Source organism: Pristis pectinata, chromosome 2 (assembly GCF_009764475.1).
Source record: "Pristis pectinata isolate sPriPec2 chromosome 2, sPriPec2.1.pri, whole genome shotgun sequence".
Lineage (NCBI taxonomy): Eukaryota > Metazoa > Chordata > Chondrichthyes > Rhinopristiformes > Pristidae > Pristis > Pristis pectinata.
The window spans coordinates 139,029,719-139,048,693 of record NC_067406.1 but is presented as its reverse complement, the minus strand read 5'-3'; the positions used below and the strand labels follow the sequence as shown (position 1 = coordinate 139,048,693).

Below are 18,975 nucleotides of genomic sequence, written 5' to 3'. Positions count from 1 at the left end.
ACTGCTTGAGCAAGGATGGAAAATTCTGTCAGGATCCCATTTGTGACACAATCTCTGAACAGTGCCACAATTTTACTAGTTTAGGTGGAAGTCTATCCATTACTAAATTAGGGAAGCAATGTGATGATGTTTTATTTCTCCCTTTCATTCAAGGCGTGCATATACCATATAGTGTTTATACATTCTATTTCATCTTAATATATAATGACAGTACAAAGTTTATCAGGAGAGGCTTAATAAGTGTTTATCAGTTTAGAGGTAGCATGTTAATTGGAGGAAAAAGTTGCAAACTAATGCTTGCAATTTACATTGGATGCTTAATTATGAGGTATTCAAACTGTTGTCCTTCAGCCACATCAAAATCTCATTCTCATTAGCATTAACACCACCACAGACATCAACAAGCAGCATGTTTTTGTCTTGTGTGTTGACCAGGAAGCCCGAAACCCAATTCATTGCCTGCTCAGTGAAATGGTTTTAAGATCAATTTTTTGCCATCGCAGTTTGCATCGTGATCTGAGCAATAGTCCACATCATGAGATTTTTTGAAATGTGTAGTCTCACAAAGCATAGACTTCATCACTTCCAAAGTTTAATGAAAAAGTAACAACAATAAACTTGAATTTGTACAACACTTTACAATGCTGTTACAATCGGTATGCAAGACAAGTTTTTCCACTGTACGTGACAATAATAAACCAATACATGGCCTCTACTCTACTCCCTATATACTCATGACTACGTGGCCAGATTCTGCTCTAACTCCATCTACAAGTTTGCAGATGATCCACCGTAGTAGTCCATATCTCAAATAACAATGAGGTGGGGCACAGGAAGGAGATAGAGAGCTTAGTGACATAGTGTCATGACAACACCTTTCCCTCAATGTCAGCAAAACAAAGAGCTGGTCATTGACTTCCGGAAAGGGGTGGTGGTGTACATGCACCTGTCTACATCAATGGTGCTGAGGTCTAGAGAGTTGAGAGCTTTAAGTTCCTAGGAGTGAACATCACCAATAGCTGTCCTGGTCCAACCACATAGACGCCACAGCCAAAAAAGCTCACCAGCACCTCTACTTCCTCAGGAGACTAAAGAAATTTGGCATGTCGCCTTTGACACTCACCAACTTTTATCAATGCACCATAGGAAGCATCCTGTCTGAATGCATCCTGGCTTGGTATGGCAACTACTCTGCCGAGGACCTCAAGAAACTGCAGAGAGTTGTGGACACAGCCCAGCGCGTCACGGAAACCAGCCTCCCCTCCATGGTCCATACCTCTCGTTGCCTTGGTGAAGCAGCCAGCATAATCAAAGACCCCATTCACCTGGGTCATTCTCTGTTCTCTCCTCTCCCATCAGGCAGATGATACAGAAGCTTGAGGACACATACCACCAGGCTCAAGGACAGCTTCTATCCTACTGTGATAAGACTATTGAACGGTTCCCCTATACAATGAAATGGACTCTCGACCTCACAATCTACCTTGTTGTGACCTTGCACCTTACTGTCTACCTGCAACTTCCCTGTAGCTGTGACACTTTACTGTATTCTGTTATTGTTCTTACCTGTACTACCTCAAAGCACTCTGTACTAACTCAATGCATCTGCACTGTGTAATGAATTGATCTGTACGAATGGTATGCAAGACAGGTTTTTCACTGCACCTCGGTACAAGTGACAATAATAAACCAATACTTTCAACAGAAATACCCCAGGCAAGTCACAGCAGTATCAACCAAGATCTGATACATAGCCACATATGGGAATAAAGATTGGAGAGGATGAGCAATTGCCCAGGTACGTCCTGTCCCCAAAAGAAAGGTCAAATCCAATACGACTACTACCCAATCAATTTGCACTCAATCATCTGCAAAATGATTGAAGGTATAATCAGCATTACTTTCCAGCAGTTCTTACTCAAAAATAAGCTGCATATCAACACCCATCCTGGGTTTTGTCAGGACAACTCGGCTCCAGACCTATCAAAGCCTTAGCATGAGGACCAAAGGGGGAATTCCATGGGTGAGGTGAGAGTAACTCACCTTGACATCAGGGTAACTTTCGAATGTGGCATCGTGAAGCCCTGACTAAACTCATTTGAATAGGTATCAAGGGGAAAGCTCTCCAGTGAGTGGAGCTATACCTTGCACAAAGAAAGATGGTTGTGGTTGTTGAAGTTTGATCACCCTAGTCTCAGGACATTGTAAATGACCTACCTTGCATTGTAGGGTCAGAACTGGGGATGTTTACTGATTGCGCAAATTGGCTTAGATGTCAGTGTTACAATTGTCCTGGAACTGCTTGGCAAGAGCAGTAGCCAGATCCTAAAGCCTTTGTTACAACTAGTGCTCTCAGCCCTTTCTTAAAATATCATGTGGAGTGAATCAAATAGACTGAAGTAATGTTCTGATCGGATACAAAAATTAAAGCCTGACCTGAACCAAACCTGACCCTCCTCCACCCCCCACCATAGCACTTTTTCTCCTCATTCCAAAATATAGTCAGTACAGTTCAGCACAGCAATGTACTGAGCTGGCCCAGCCTGAATTCTTTCCATCTCCAGTGTGATCAGAATCTGACACCGTTGGATCTCATCAGCCACAAATTGGTTAACCCGACTCTAACCTGAAGGCTGCATTCCACAATAGTGGTGATCTCACTTGCCATGGCTGGCTTAAGATGACAACGAATAGTCACTATAGTTCCTGTATAGTTAAGATGCAGTAAATGCACAATAACACAGTCCGTGCAAGTATACTCCATTCTGAAATTTGGTTCTTAAGACAATAAAACTGAATTTTGGAGGTATAATATGCACATACTATTATAACAAAGAAAACAACAAGATGCTGGAGGAACTCAGCAGGTCAGGCAGCGTCCGTGGAGAAAAGCAGACGGTCAACGTTTCTGGTCAGGTCCTGAAGAAGGTGCCAAACCCTGGGTCTTATCCCATGTAATCCACTATTTTAAATTCCATAATAAGATTTTTACTTAAACCTTTATTACATCAGTTACAGAGCTCATGGATAAGCTTTATCTGCAATCAACTGCTTTGAACTCCTCAGTGGGTTAATACACCTAAGTTTATCCTCGAGTCCAAACAATTTACTTGAATAGGATCAGCATGAAATGTTCGCAGACCATAAAAAAAGATGTTCGATACCGGTAAGGGAACCAAGAATGGAACAATATTCTTTGGAAAATTCTGGTCATGCATTTTACACTAAACAAAAATAACTTGTGTTTCAAATGTGGAACCTTTATAATGTTCCATGAGGAGTTCAATTTAATAGCTAAAGGGCTGACAAGTTTAATGAAGCTGTACTGCAATACTGGTTGCAGCTTTCAGTCACTGCCCTATAGTTATATAGATTTTCCTCTGCATCCATTTTCACAACTACACAAATAGCTGCTTTGAAACGGAAGGTTTTTCCTGATCTGACCAGAGAAGAACAAAATCAACGATGAGGACTTTACCCCTCCCATCTCCTTGATAAAAGCTTCAAGAACCTGTTCGAAACAATTCGGTTTCCTGCCACTCCAAAAGAAAAAAAATCCAACTGTGATTTTTATGGAACGAAGGCTCAAAACCCCTTGGTGTGAGGACACATCATATCTTGTTATTTCCCCCACTGCTACCTACAATTAAATGTAACGGAAAATGACTGCCAGCACATTCATATCAAATGTATTAAAATACAAATGAATACACCAAGGTTAAACATGCCTGTTCTTCCAGTTATAGTACATACTTTTACAAAAGCAAACTAACTCTTTAAATGAGCTTTACAGATGCAAGTTTACATTTGTAGTGGCTAAAACCTGTCATTTGCCACATATGCTCTTTAGAAGTGTTTGTAAAAGTGGACATGTTAGAGCAGTGCATTAACATGCTCAAAGCAGATCAATATTTTGATCTTTTAAATTTAAAATATCAAAAATTGTCAAATAAAGCCACATGAAAGACTTGGAATATAACTAAGCACAATCTGGATAAAATTTTAGCTACCATTTACTGTAATTTTATGAAAAAGATATCAAATTCATGACATTTATTCTCTGCACGAGAACAAAAAAGGGCAAACTTTTAATACACAATGTTCAATATTCAACAATAAAATTAACTGACAGAAATCCCTTTCAACCTTTAAGATATTCAAGCAATGAAGTTATAAAAAGACATTAATCACATGACACTAATTAATTTTGCACAGCTTGAAAGCAGGCTTTTTTTTTTAAAAGGGTGAGAAAAAGTTAACAAAAACAATTTTAATTTGAACGTCTCTTAATGAATGCAAATATAATCATTAGAACATAAACTAGGAACTCCCTCAACCACTCCTTTGTCTCCAAATTGTCAACACTGATTTTGTACAGGGTGTTGAACAAAGAATCCAGTGGCAAAGTGGTAAATCAGATGCACTAGCATCTGACTCCCTTTTCTTTGCAGACTTTAATGTTTGTCCAAAGTGATTTGAGTTGTGCACAGCAGACAAGACAGCAGTTGCATATGGAATCCCCAGCTACCAGTCAGTTCTATTTAGTCCATATTTTATGGAATAGATTTCAACCAAATTGCCATTCCGCACCCCCCCCCCACCCCCACCCCATATACTTTATTAAAGGAACAACCTGTTTGAATAAACAAGAAAAAGTGGCCTTACCTTCTTCTCCAAACAAGATCAACCCTGAAGCGATAGCTCCATCTAATGTACTTGTTGATTCAATTACCTTGGTGAGAGAGAAGGAAAATAAGAGAGGGGTTTACAAAAAATAGAAAACATAGAAAACCTACAGCACAATTCAGGCCCTTCAGCCCACAGAGCTGTGCCAAACATGTCCCTACCTTAGAAATTACTAGGTTTACCCATAGCCCTCCATTTTTCTAAGTTCTATGTACCTATCCAAAAGTCTCTTAAAAGACCCTATCGTTTCCGCCTCCACCACCGTTGCCGGCAGCCCATTTCACGAACTCACCACTCTGAGTAAAAAAAACTTACCTTGACATCTCCTCTATACCTACTCCCCAGCACCTCAAACCCATGTCCTCTTGTGGCAACCATTTCAGCCCTGGGAAAAAGCCTCTGACTATCTACCCGACCAATGCCTCTCATCATCTTATACACCTCTATCAGGTCACCTCTCATAGAGAAAGTCGCTCCAAGGAGAAAAGGCTGAGTTCCCTCAACCTGATTTCATAAGGCATGCTCCCCAATCCAGGCAGCATCTTTGTAAATCTCCTCTGCACCCTTTCTATGGCTTCCACATCCTTCCTGTAGTGAGGTGACCAGAACTGAGCACAGTACTCCAAGTGGGGTCTGACCAGGGTCCTTTATAGCTGCAACATTACCTCTCAGCTCCTAAATTCAATTCCACGATGGATGAAGGACAACACACCATATGCCTTCTTAACCACAGTCAACCTGTGCAGCTGATTTGAGCGTCCTATGGACTCGGACCCCAAGATCCCTCTGATCCTCCACATTGCCAAGAGTCTTACCATTAATACTATATTCTGCCATCATATTTGACCTACCAAAATGAACCACTTCACACTTATCTGGGTTGAACTCCCTGCCACTTCTCAGCCCAGTTTTGCATCCCATCAATGTCCCGCTGTAACCTCTGACAGCCCTCCACACTATCCACAACACCTCCAACCTTTGTGTCATCAGCAAACTTACTAACCCATCCCTCCACTTCCTCATCCAGGTCGTTTATAAAAATCACAAAGAGTAAGGGTCCCAGAACAGATCCCTGAGGTACACCACTGGTCACCGACCTCCATGCAGAAAATGTCCTGTCAACAACCACTCTTTGCATTCTTCGGGCAAGCCAGTTCTGGATCCACAAAGCAATGTCCCCTTGGATCCCATGCCTCCTTACTTTCTCAATAAGCCTTGCATGGGGTACCTTATCAAATGCCTTGCTGAAATCCATAAACACTACATCTACTGCTCTTCCTTCATCAATGTGTTTAGTCACATCCTCAAAAAATTCAATCAGGCTCATGAGGCAGGACCTGCCCTTGACAAAGCCATGCTGACTATTCCTAATCATATTATACATCTCCAAATGTTCATAAATCCTGCCTCTCAGGATCTTCTCCATCTATTTACCAACCACTGAAGTAAGACTCACTGGTCTATAATTTCCTGGGCTATCTCTACTCCCTTTCTTGAATAAGGGAACAACATCCGCAACCCTCCAATCCTCCGGAACCTGTCTCCACTGATGATGCAAAGATCATCGCCAGAGGCTCCGCAATCTCCTCCCTCGCCTCCCACAGTAGCCTGGGGGACATCTCATCCGGTCCCGGTGACTTATCCAACTTGATGCTTTCCAAAAGCTCCAACACCTCCTCTTTCTTAATATCTACATGCTCGAGCTTTTCAGCCTGCTGTAAATCCTCAGTACAATCACCAAGATCTTTTTCCATAGTCAATACTGATGTAAAGTAATCATGAAGTATCTCTGCTATTTGTTCCGGATCCATACACACTTTCCCACAGATGCACTTGATAGGTCCTATTCTTTCGCGTCTTATCCTCTTGCTCTTCACATACTTGTAGAGTGCCTTGGGGTTTTCCTTAATCTTGCCTGCCAAGGCCTTCTTATGCCCCCTTCTGTCTCTCCTAATTTCCTTAAGTTCCTTCCTGTTAGCCTTATACTCTTGCAGATCTCTAACATTACTTAGCTCTCTGAACCTTGCTGAAAACAGTATAGTCGCTTTAATTCAATTCAGATTAATTTCACACAGATTTAATCCAGAGACCTTCTCTTAATCTTTTATTCAGCAAGGAACTGAGCCATTCATATCTGGTATGTCCTTGTACTGATACTTATCCTGTACTGATACTTATCCTGTACTGAGTGAGATAATTTCTATCGTGCAAAGTCAACTTCTGGATTCCTTCTGCTGATCTAAACCTTACTAGAATTAATTACATAATCAGAAATTAACAAATCTAAGATTAAAATAGTCTTAGTAATGCATAAAGACTGGAACATCATTAAAAACACCTCTGGCTCAATTTGCTAAGTTTTTTTTTCCATTCTTTGGAATGTGGATACATGGCATGGCTAGCATTTAGCTATAGCTATTCATTACAAGAATGTGGTGGTACTGCGATGAAAAGTGCTTTCCTGGGTCACCATGGGGGGAGCGGGTAGTTTATATTCAATCATGTTGGCATGGGGGTGCAATCATGTACTCACCAGAACATTTCATTATATTCTCAATCAAACGGTCAGAACCAACTTGCACTCACAAATTGAGCATGGCTGCTATTGTCTCAGTAATTCCTAGCTTTAACCCCCCTCCCCATAGACTAAAGAAACTTCCTTTGCTACAGAGCATTACCTCCTTTTCTTGTGTTGACTGATCTACAGTTAAAAGTTCATCCCTCTAGCAATTCTTTAATGGTGGCAATCCAGTTATGCAGCAACATCAAACTTGAAACCAAAAAGATGCAATTTCTATCTGTTTGAATATTAATCCAATAACTTTTGTTCTCCATGTTCCTTATGCTATTCCACGAAAATGGTTATCCATTCTATACAAATACATGCATGCCAGCAACCTCTCAGATGGCCACTCCACAGGTGTACTATAATGAAAGCTGGACCATGTCTTTATTGCACTTTTTAAACCAGCAATCCTTTGGACAACAAATTGCCTTCTTTTCCTCCCTTCTTCAAAAGAGAGGTTAACCAAACTGTCTGTAAACTCTACCATGGTTAATGTCAGCACAGACCAAGGATCAAAACTTGTTTTCCTGTACAAAATCAGTGTTGACAATTTGGAGACAAAGGAGTTGTTGAGGGAGTTCCTAGTTTATGTTCTAATGATTATATTTGCATTCATTAAGAGAGGAAGGGGTCAGGTAGTGTGAGGGTGGTTTGATGGACAGCACAACATGGTGGGCCGAAGGGCCTGTTTTGTGCTGTATGGTTCTATGGCTCTGTATGGTTTCAGTTACCTGAGCATATCAGCAAAAAAGCTGAATTCCAAGTTTCATAGTTTCTTAATTTAAATATGTAAGTCTTCTACTTACTTGCATTAGTTCAGCAACAGTTCTGTTTGGAAATATTTCTTTCAGTTTTTGTAGTTTTGTTTCTGTGCTGATCTCTAAATCTGCGCTAAAATGAGACGAGTTGCTGCAGTTCAAGGATGACCCATTAGCTTCTGGCAAAACATTCTCAGATGGAAAGTCAACAGCACCATTTCTGAAAGTTAAGTGGTATTCATAAATGAATAAACCATATAAGATCTGTACAAATAACAATAAGAGCTACAGAGTTATTCAGTATTAGGCAACATCAACACCATTTTTATGCCCTACCTTCAAATGTCTCACTTTCCTTAGTAGCAAAGAAACTACAGGTCTCAATCTTAAATGCAATCAATGACTGAGCATAACCAGCTTACTGGGGCAGAAAATCAAACATAAATGAACAAATTCCTCAACTCGCTAAGATTATTATTTTTTGCAGGTGGTGAAAATGATCTAATATGAATTATTATTGGTTTTGACCTGGTAAAATACCCAGCTCAGGCATTCAGATGTACTATACTGTGTAATGAATTGACCTGTACGATCAGTATGCAAGACAAGTTTTTCACTGTACCTCAGTACAAGTGACAGTACTAAACCAATATCAAAGTGAGGGGGAGGGTAACTTTAAATAGGGACACTAGCATCTTAGTCCAGTGCCAACTAGATCTTGTGGCATTTCAATGCTAGCCAATTCTGTCAAGTCTTTGGATGGAAACCAATGTATAAATTATTTACAGTAGTGAAATTAATATTTTCTGACCTCTCAACCAGCTCAATTCAGCAACCAGTTTCATAAAAATAAGTGCTACTTCATTTACCCTAAAAATGGGTTACCATCTATTGCCATGAGTTTAATGTTCAAAGGATCAGCACCAGTTATCATTAACAAAAATTAAAACCAAGTAAGTAGTACCCTGGATCCTGATCAAAATATAAAATCAAATACTTGTTCACCACAAAGGCAATTAAGTACTTTATAAATTTCAAGATATATCTAGTTTTCCCAACTCTTACCTTGCACTTATGATGGCTATGTAATATTTCTGAAGGAAGACAACATATACTTAGTGCATTGTAATATAACACTATGAAACCTTTTTTTTTAATAGGACTACCATTTGATTTACAAAGATTCCTTTAGTAATGTATAGATAACTGAAAAACTTTATGCATTATATAATTTGAAACCTTTGGATTTTCCTATAATAAATGACATATTAATTTACTCTTCTTCCTATCACTTACCCGGATCCTTATTCCAACAACCTTCCTTATCACTTAAAAATACTGGACAGTAATGATATCCAGATTGCCCAATCAAATGGAAACAGTGGCTTTTGCACTCCCTAATGTTCTCTTCTGACTTTCCCAGCTCCAGTCAAGCACTGTTGTTTGCACATGTAGAATTAGCTGACACTATCAAATCAAAAATACCTGACTACACTGACACAGAATTCAAAAGAACTAGGAGTAAGACATATGTGCTATCATTCAATAAGATCAATGCTGATCTTACCTTGGGACCCAGTTTCCCTGGGAAAAAGACCATAATCTACCTCAGCCTCCATTGCTTTCAAAGGTTCACAAAGAAATTCCTTATTTTAAATATTTGATCCCTTATTCTGGAATTACGCCCCCTTCCCCACCACGTTCTCAGCATCAACCCCACTGAGCTTTCAGAATCTTACGTTTTAGTTAGATTCTCTCATTTAAAAAAAAACTCAAAGTACAGCACAACTTTTTCTTATAAATTAACCTAGTGAATAACCTATTACCTACTAACCATTGTCACACCCTTCCTCATACTGCTTTATATCGGCAATCTTTCCCCTTCCTCCCCAGTCTTGATCCAAGAAGTTGACTTACACCTTTTGCCTTGACAGATGCTGCTTAACCTGCTGAGTTCTTCCAGTTTTTTTTAAAACCTAGTGACCCTTCTCTGAACTGCCTTAAAGACCAAAACAACATACAGTGTTCCAGATGCAATTCAACCAATGCCTTGTGCAGTTGTAGGGAGATTTTCCTACATTTACATTCTACCCCTTTTGCATTTTGGCTAACTATTGCTTTGAGAAGGGTGATTTCATTAGGCTAACATGCTCTTTCTATGCTTTTCCATCAGGTTCTGCCTCAGAATCACAAGCATCAGGAAGCATTTGGTTTTAACCATGGTGGTAGTAGTAATTTTGCAGATGGCTGAGTTGATAATTCTGTTTCTCCTCTGTGTAACCAGCCATATCACCTCTGCTCTTTGCTATGGTAATGTCTCTGATCCTAAGCAAACACTTCGGAGTCAACTCATCATATGCTCACAAGAAACCAATCCTAAAAAGTAATTCCTCCATTTGGCAAATGTTCAATGTCTTCAGACAGGCGAAATTCTTGGCCTGCTTCACAATTCTTAGTCACGCAATAATCATGTAAGCAGAGAGGAAAAGCAATGTATTTTCCTCTGTATTTCTTTTTCCCTCTCACCTTACACTAGCATCGTTATGTTCATTTAATCATTAAAGTCACATATAATTTGTTAATTTAAGTTTGTCAACTTATGTTTGTAATGTTCTATACTGCTCCAAAAAGCTAATTTTCATGGCATTTATGCCTTGTGTATGTATACCTCTGACAATAAACAAACTCAAAACACATGACACAGGTTAAAAGCTGTAGAGTGTTTTAGGGGGATGGGGGAGAGAGCAAGAGCTAGAGTGGTGGTATCAATATAATTCAATAAAACTTATAAAAAGATTTCTCTTTGAAGATCCATCTGAAATAATTCAGTTGCCAGATTCAAATAGTCTCATGCATGGAATCACACAATCAAAATTTACTCTTAAATGCCAACGTTCCAAGAGCTTAGTTCAGGGTTGAATAAAGTGCCAAGATCTTTAAGCCTCTGGTTCAGCTTGAGAAAGTGGGTAGAGAAGAGAAGAAATCCAGAATGTTTTGAAAAATGTAACTAAAAGTAGTAGTATTTGGATAAAATAAATAAAACCTCCCCACAAAGAGGTTGTGCATTATGAAGCTCTATTAAAATGTTATGGAAGTAATTCCCCATGAGTGCCATGTTCTTTCCCAATTGGAGTTCTCCTTAGACAGGAAAAAAAATACTTGGGTGGAAAGCAGAAATGTTGATACAGTGCAAAATAATGACAAATAAGAACAAATGCAAATTTTATGTCAGCTATTCCTTTCATGGGTTGTGATTATGGCCAGCTTGGGTCACCAGTCTGAAATGCCCCTGAACTGAGTGGCTATGAGAGTTTAATCATCTTAAAACTGATTCCATTTCCCAAAATTTGCTAAACTCAATTAATTTATTTCACCCACGTTGAACAAAAAAATGTTATTCAGTGGCCTACCCTCGACACAGATGGTTTGGTAGCTTTAAGAATATAGGGATAGGGAGTAAGAAAATCATAACTCCTTACTCCAAACTGCTACGTTGTGACCAATGCTGGAAATGCACATGATCAAATAAAGATCGTAAAGGCCGATAAAATGTCCAAACCTCTATGATTGACAGCATACAGCTGAGTTATAAGAATTTGAAACACTGAAAATTTGATAGAGCAGTAAGAAATCAAAATGAAACACTGGAGGATAAAAATAACAACGGTAATTTTACCACTGTTTGGTAACTCTATATATCATATACTGTATATATCACTACTACAAATTCTGGGTAAATATGATAACATTGAGATATGAAGCACATATTTACTTATAAAAGCATTCCTTACATTTTTTCAATGCAATCCTTTGGCTTTCCATTCACTTCTGTATAGGATGAACTGTTCTTTCTTGGCTCTTCATTTTCAGAATCAGAGTCTAGAAAGAGGACTCCTTTTCCATTTCTTTTGAAATGTGATAAAACATTCTTTTGGTTTCGTTCTGGTGTCTCTGGTATAGTCGTCACTAAGCAATTATAAAAGAAAAAAGGGACAAATTTTTTTTTAAAGCCAGTGAAAGTTGTGTTAATGTTTGCTCCAGCTAATTACCATCCAGTCAGTCTAATCTCAATTATCAGCAAAACAATGGAAGTATTAACAGTTCTATCAAGCAGCACCTACTCACCAATAACCTGTCCACTGATACCCAGCTGGCATTTTTCCACAAGATCATTCCGCTCCAGACCTTATCATGGTTTCGTGCAAGCATGAATCAGAAGCAAAGTCCAGATGTGCTGCAGAGAGACAGCCCTTGACATCAAGGCAGCATTCGACCAAGAGTGGCCATCAAGGAACAAAATGAAGTCAATTTGCATCAAAGAAAACAAAACTCCAATTGCTGGAGTCATACTTTGCACAATAGAAGACTGTGGTTGCTGAAAATCTATCATCACAACCCTAGGACATCACTACAGTAGTTCCTCAGGGCAGAGGCTCAAGCCCAACCACTGACAGCTGTTTCATCAATGACTTCTTTCCATAAGGTCAGACAGAGGTGGGGATGTTTGCTGTTCTTGCATGATGTTCAATTCCATTCGCTACTCTTCAGAAAATGTAACAGTTCATGCAACCGAGACCCAAACATTTAGGCATACAAGTCGCAGCATTTGACTGGTAATATTAGAGCCACAAAAGCGCCAGGCACTGACCATCTCCAACAAGCAAGTCTAACCACTTACCCTTGACATTCAATGGAATTTCATTGCAGAGTCATCTACCATTAACACCCTGGAGTCACTACTGACTAGAGCTTCAGCTGGATCAACTCAAATAAATATGATGGCTACAACAGCAACTCAGAGGCTCGGTATCCTGTTATGAGTGACATGCCTCCTGGCATCCCAGTCTTTCCATCATCTACAAGGCACATCAAGAGTGTGATGAAATACACTCCTTGCCACAACTTTCAATCAACTTTAACATGACCAAGTGGCACACTTGATTGGGAACCCATCCACCACTCTAAACATTCATTCCCTCCACTGCCAGCACAGACCGCCTTCAAAATCCACAAAACGCGGGTTTGTTCCCAATGGAACAGAAGAGGTTTCAAGTACAGGGATCTTGTTGAAAATAAAATAAGATTTCTTTATTTGTCACATGTACATCTAAACACACAGTGAAATGCATCTTTTTTTTGCATAGTGTTCCGGGGCAGCCCGCAAGTGTTGCCACGCTTCCTGCGCCAACATAGCATGCCCACAACTTCCTAACCCGTACGTCTTTTGGAACATGGGAGGAAACTGGAGCACCCGGATGAAACCCATGCAGACACGGGAAGAACGTACAAACTCCTTACAGACAGTGGCCGGAATTGAACCTGGGTTGCTGGTGCTGTAAAGCATTATGCTAACCACTACACTACCGTGCTGATGACAGCTGCAGTAATGTAGGCAGTTCCGCTTGCCACATTGTGGTAAGGATATGATTTCACTGGAGTTGATGCAGCAAAGATTCACAAGAATGCAACCTAGGATGGAGACAGGATAAGCTGGGTTCTTACTTTGGAATAGATAAGGTAATAGAGTGAGCTGATTGAGGTATTCAAAACTAAGGGGCGTAGAAAGGATAGATAATGCAAAACTTTTCCCGAGCAGAAGTGTCTATGAGTTTTAGAGGAGAGTTAAGCAAGAATTTTTTCACCCAGAGGGTGGCTGAAACCTAGTACACACTGTCTGAAGGGTTGTGGAGGCAGGTATTCTTAAAATATCCCAGTAAGGCCGAGTGCTTGGAAATGGATTTAGTGCAGACATGTACGTGATGGCAAGCACAGGCAGAATGGGACAAAGGGCTAGGTCTGAGGTCTTTTACTTAATCAACTCAAGGCTATGCTGGCACATTGAAGGAGGCAGTATATTTGATCATCTATGTCTGCCTTCGCTGAGAAGTAGCTGCCGAGATATGGGAAGTGGTCCACATTTTCTGGGGTCTTGTCACCAATCCTTACTGTCAGAGAGCAATGTGGCGCAGCAAGGACAGGCTGACAGCAGACCTTGGTCTCACAAGCATCGAGTGCAAGGTACAACCTCTTTCATGCTTTGCTGGAATGACTTGAAAACATCTTTCAGCTTAGCCTCCAAGCGTGCATAAACACAATCATCTCCATCCTGCATGTTTACCAGAGGTCTGAGTGACCATAGTTCTGGAATATAGTTGCCATTGTTGAAAAAGATTCTAATGAGTGAAGTTTTAAAATATCTATGACTATGGAATGCACAAAACAGGCAGCACTGATAACTGAGCCTAAAATTTATAGGTACTTTGCAATCTGCAATGTTCACTTACCAAATAGAATTTAATAACTACCCAGACACTGGATACACCAAATTAAATGGGCATGGGGAGGGGATGAACCCAGCCAGAGATGGAGAGTGGGGGGGTGAACCCAGCCAGAGAGGGGGTGTTGAACCCTACCCAGGAGGAAGGGGGGGGAAGTGAGGTGACAGTATGGGGGATGGGGCATGACTCCCCCACTGTGAGAAGGAGGGGGGATAATATTGCAGGGTGGGTGAATTTGACTGGAAAGGGATCACGGTAGAGAGAATGTTGGGGAGGGGTTGGTTGGGAGGGGTCAACGGGGAGGGTTTGGGAGTTCGGGAGTTGGGGATATGAGGGATAGGAGTGTGTGGGGGTTGGGTTGGGGGTGTGGTGGTTGGGAGGGGTAAACAGAAAGGATGGGGGTTGGGGGTGTGGGTGGAAGGGTTGGGGGATTGGGGTGTGTGGGGGAAGAGGTCGGGGGGGAGTGTGTGGGGGAAGAGGTCGGGGGGGAGTGTGTGGGGGAAGAGGTCGGGGGGGAGTGTGTGGGGGAAGAGGTCGGGGGGGAGTGTGTGGGGGAAGAGGTCGGGGGGGAGTGTGGGGGGGAAGAGGTCGGGGGGGAGTGTGTGGGGGAAGAGGTCGGGGGGGAGTGTGTGGGGGAAGAGGTCGGGGGGGAGTGTGTGGGGGAAGAGGTCGGGGGGGAGGGGGTGGGGGAAGAGGGCGGGGGGGCGTGTGTGGGGGGAAGTGGTCGGGGGGGAGTGTGTGGGGAAGAGGTCGGGGGGGGAGTGTGTGGGGGAAGAGGTCGGGGGGGAGTGTGTGGGGGAAGAGGTCGGGGGGGAGTGTGTGGGGGAAGAGGTCGGGGGGGAGTGTGTGGGGGAAGAGGTCGGGGGGGAGTGTGTGGGGGAAGAGGTCGGGGGGGAGTGTGTGGGGGAAGAGGTCGGGGGGGAGTGTGTGGGGGAAGAGGTCGGGGGGGAGTGTGTGGGGGAAGAGGTCGGGGGGGAGTGTGTGGGGGAAGAGGTCGGGGGGGAGTGTGTGGGGGAAGAGGTCGGGGGGGAGTGTGTGGGGGAAGAGGTCGGGGGGGAGTGTGTGGGGGAAGAGGTCGGGGGGGAGTGTGTGGGGGAAGAGGTCGGGGGGGAGTGTGTGGGGGAAGAGGTCGGGGGGGAGTGTGTGGGGGAGAGGTCGGGGGGGAGTGTGTGGGGGAAGAGGTCGGGGGGGAGTGTGTGGGGGAAGAGGTCGGGGGGGAGTGTGTGGGGGAAGAGGTCGGGGGGGAGTGTGTGGGGGAAGAGGTCGGGGGGGAGTGTGTGGGGGAAGAGGTCGGGGGGGAGTGTGTGGGGGAAGAGGTCGGGGGGGAGTGTGTGGGGGGAAGAGGTCGGGGGGGAGTGTGTGGGGGAAGAGGTCGGGGGGAGTGTGTGGGGGAAGAGGTCGGGGGGGAGTGTGTGGGGGAAGAGGTCGGGGGGGAGTGTGTGGGGGAAGAGGTCGGGGGGGAGTGTGTGGGGGAAGAGGTCGGGGGGGAGTGTGTGGGGGAAGAGGTCGGGGGGGAGTGTGTGGGGGAAGAGGTCGGGGGAGTGTGTGGGGGAAGAGGTCGGGGGGAGTGTGTGGGGGAAGAGGTCGGGGGGGAGTGTGTGGGGGAAGAGGTCGGGGGGGAGTGTGTGGGGGAAGAGGTCGGGGGGAGTGGGTGGGGGAAGAGGTCGGGGGGGAGTGTGTGGGGAAGAGGTCGGGGGGGAGTGTGTGGGGGAAGAGGTCGGGGGGAGTGTGTGGGGGAAGAGGTCGGGGGGGAGTGTGTGGGGAAGAGGTCGGGGGGAGTGTGTGGGGAAGAGGTCGGGGGGGAGTGTGTGGGGGAAGAGGTCGGGGGGGAGTGTGTGGGGGAAGAGGTCGGGGGGGAGTGTGTGGGGGAAGAGGTCGGGGGGAGTGTGTGGGGGAAGAGGTCGGGGGGGAGTGTGTGGGGGGAGGTTTGGGGTGGGGAGGAGGTTGGAGAAGTGTGGGGGGAGGTTTGGGGTGGGAAGGAGGTTGGAGAAGTGTGGGGGGAGGTTGGAGAAGTGTGGGGGGAGGTTTGGGGTGGGGAGGAGGTTGGAGAAGTGTGGGGGAGGTTTGGGGGTGGAGAGGTTGGAAGGGTGTGGGGGAGTGCTGGGGAAAGAGGTGGGGGTGGGGGGAAGAGGTGGGGGGGGAGGGAGGGAAGAGGTGGGGGGGGGAGGGAGGGAAGAGGTGGGGGGGGAGGGAGGGAAGAGGTGGGGGGGGAGGGAGGGAAGAGGTGGGGGGGGAGGGAGGGAAGAGGTGGGGGGGGGAGGGAGGGAAGAGGTGGGGGGGGGAGGGAGGGAAGAGGTGGGGGGGGGAGGGAAGAGGTGGGGGGGGAAGGAAGAGGTGGGGGGGGGAAGGAAGAGGTGGGGGGGGGAAGGAAGAGGTGGGGGGGGAAGGAAGAGGTGGGGGGGGGGAAGGAAGAGGTGGGGGGGGGAAGGAAGAGGTGGGGGGGGGGAGGAAGAGGTGGGGGGGGGGAGGAAGAGGTGGGGGGGGGGGAGGAAGAGGTGGGGGGAGGAAGAGGTGGGGGGGGGAATGTCATAGGCGGCGCCACCCACCCACCCACCCCCCCCCCCCTTCCACACGCACCCCCTCCCCGCTCACTCCTCCCCTCCCCTCACCTGCCGCCCCCCGGCCCTCGGTACCGGGCGGACTCCCCCCGCCGCCGCCGCCGCCGCCTTTCTTCTGGTAACGGAAACGGTCGAGGTTGAAGCCGCTCATGGGGGCGGATCCGGGCCCGGCCGCCGACCCGAACCCAGCGCTTGAACGCGACGCCGTGAGGACGGGAACCCGCCGGCCGGCCGGCATCGAGTGAAAGGACAGAGACAGCGAGCGAACCCCCCGCCCCCGGTCCTCCGGCCGCCCCCACTCCGGGTCAGACTTTCCCGCGAAGCGGCGCCGACCGACCGGCCGCCAGTGAGCACCCAGCCGATTGGGCGAGTCAGGCGGCCGGCGGACCAATGGGCGAGCGGGATGAATCGGAGTGAGCGGGCGGTGACGTGTGAGGGGGGAGAGATGGAGGGTGAGGCGAGGCCTCCACCCCCGCCCGGTGGCTGGGCCGCCGCGGCTCCGTGAGGTAATGTAGGTGCTCAGGCCGCTGGGAGACGGAGTCCCTCCACGTTCCTGCCTTCAGTGGGCCCTCCATTCCTCTGACACTGGGGTCCGGGGGAGGGAAGGAGTGAGCGGAAGTGTGTTGGTGAGCATAGGAGAGGGGGCAAAGGAAAAGGGGGATGGGAGTGGGGGAAGGGTGAGAGGGGAGGGGGAAGTAGTGGTGTGGAGGGAGGGAGAGGAAAAATGGGAGGGGGAGGGAAAAGGGAGTGGGGAAAAGGTGGAGGAAGGAAGGGGCGAGAGGGAGAGGGAGGAAGGAAGGGGGGGGGGGAGAGGGAGGAAGGAAGGGGGGGGGGAGAGGGAGGAAGGAAGGGGGGGGGGGAGAGGGAGGAAGGAAGGGGGGGGGGAGGGGGAGGACGGAAGGGGGGGAGGGGGAGGAAGGAAGGGGGGGAGGGGGAGGAAGGAAGGGGGGGAGGGGAGGAAGGAAGGGGGGGGGGGAGGGGGAGGAAGGAAGGGGGGGAGGGGGAGGAAGGAAGGGGGGGAGGGGGAGGAAGGAAGGGGGGGAGGAAGGATGCGGGGGAGGGGGAGGGGGGGGAAGGAAGGGCGGGAGGGGTAGGAAGGACGCGGGGACGGGGGAGGAAGGAAGGGGGGGAGGGGGAGGAAGGAAGGGGGGGGAGGGGGAGGAAGGAAGGGGGGGGGGGGGGAGGAAGGAAGGGGGGGGGGGAAGGAAGGGGGGAGGGGGAGGAAGGAAGGGGGGGAGGGGGAGGAAGGAAGGGGGGGAGGGGGAGGAAGGAAGGGGGGGAGGGGGAGGAAGGAAGGGGGGGGAGGAAGGAAGGGGGGAGGGGGAGGAAGGAAGGGGGGGAGGGGGAGGAAGGAAGGGGGGGAGGGGGAGGAAGGAAGGGGGGGAGGGGGAGAGGGGAGGGGGGAAGGGGGAAGGGTGAGAGGGGAGGGGGAAGGGGGAAGGGTGAGAGGGGAGGGGGAAGGGGGGAAGGGTGAGAGGGGAGGGGGAAGTAGTGGTGTGGAGGAGGGAGAGGAAAAATGGGAGGGGGAGGGAAAAGGGAGTGGGGAAAAGGTGGAGGAAGGAAGGGCGGAGAGGGAGAGGAGGAAGGAAGGGGGGGGGGAGAGGGAGGAAGGAAGGGGGGGGGGGAGAGGGAGGAAGGAAGGGGGGGGGGAGAGGGAGGAAGGAAGGGGGGGGGGAGGGGGAGGAAGGAAGGGGGGAGGGGGAGGAAGGAAGGGGGGGAGGGGGAGGAAGGAAGGGGGGGAGGGGGAGGAAGGAAGGGGGGGAGGGGGAGGAAGGCAAGGGGGGGAGGGGAGGAAGGAAGGGGGGAGGAAGGAAGGGGGGGAGGGGGAGGGGGAGGAAGGAAGGGGGGGAGGGGAGGAAGGAAGGGGGGAGGGGAGGAAGGAAGGGGGGGAGGGGAGGAAGGAAGGGGGGGAGGGGAGGAAGAAGGGGGGGGAGGAAGGAAGGGGGGAGGGGGGGAGGAAGCAAGGGGGGAGGGGGAGGAAGGAGAGGGGGGAGGGGGAGGAAGGAAGGGGGGAGGGGGAGGAAGGAAGGGGGGGGAGGAAGGAAGGGGGGAGGGGGAGGAAGGACGGGGGGGAGGGGAGGAAGGATAGGGGGGGAGGGGGAGGAAGAAGGGGGGGAGGGGAGGAAGGA

General features: G+C 47.2%; 1 protein-coding gene across 1 annotated transcript in view; it reads right to left on the bottom strand.

Moving 5' to 3' along the window:
* Positions 1-17,221, bottom strand: part of LOC127567321 (SWI/SNF-related matrix-associated actin-dependent regulator of chromatin subfamily A containing DEAD/H box 1-like) — a 68,719-nt gene extending 51,498 nt beyond the window's left edge. Inside the window, 4 exon segments of the mRNA XM_052010067.1 lie at positions 4,666-4,732; positions 8,059-8,230; positions 11,802-11,976; positions 16,898-17,221. Coding sequence (XP_051866027.1) covers positions 4,666-4,732; positions 8,059-8,230; positions 11,802-11,976; positions 16,898-17,084 — 601 coding nt within the window. The 5' untranslated portion in view covers positions 17,085-17,221.
* Between the last annotated feature and the right edge of the window lie 1,754 nt (positions 17,222-18,975).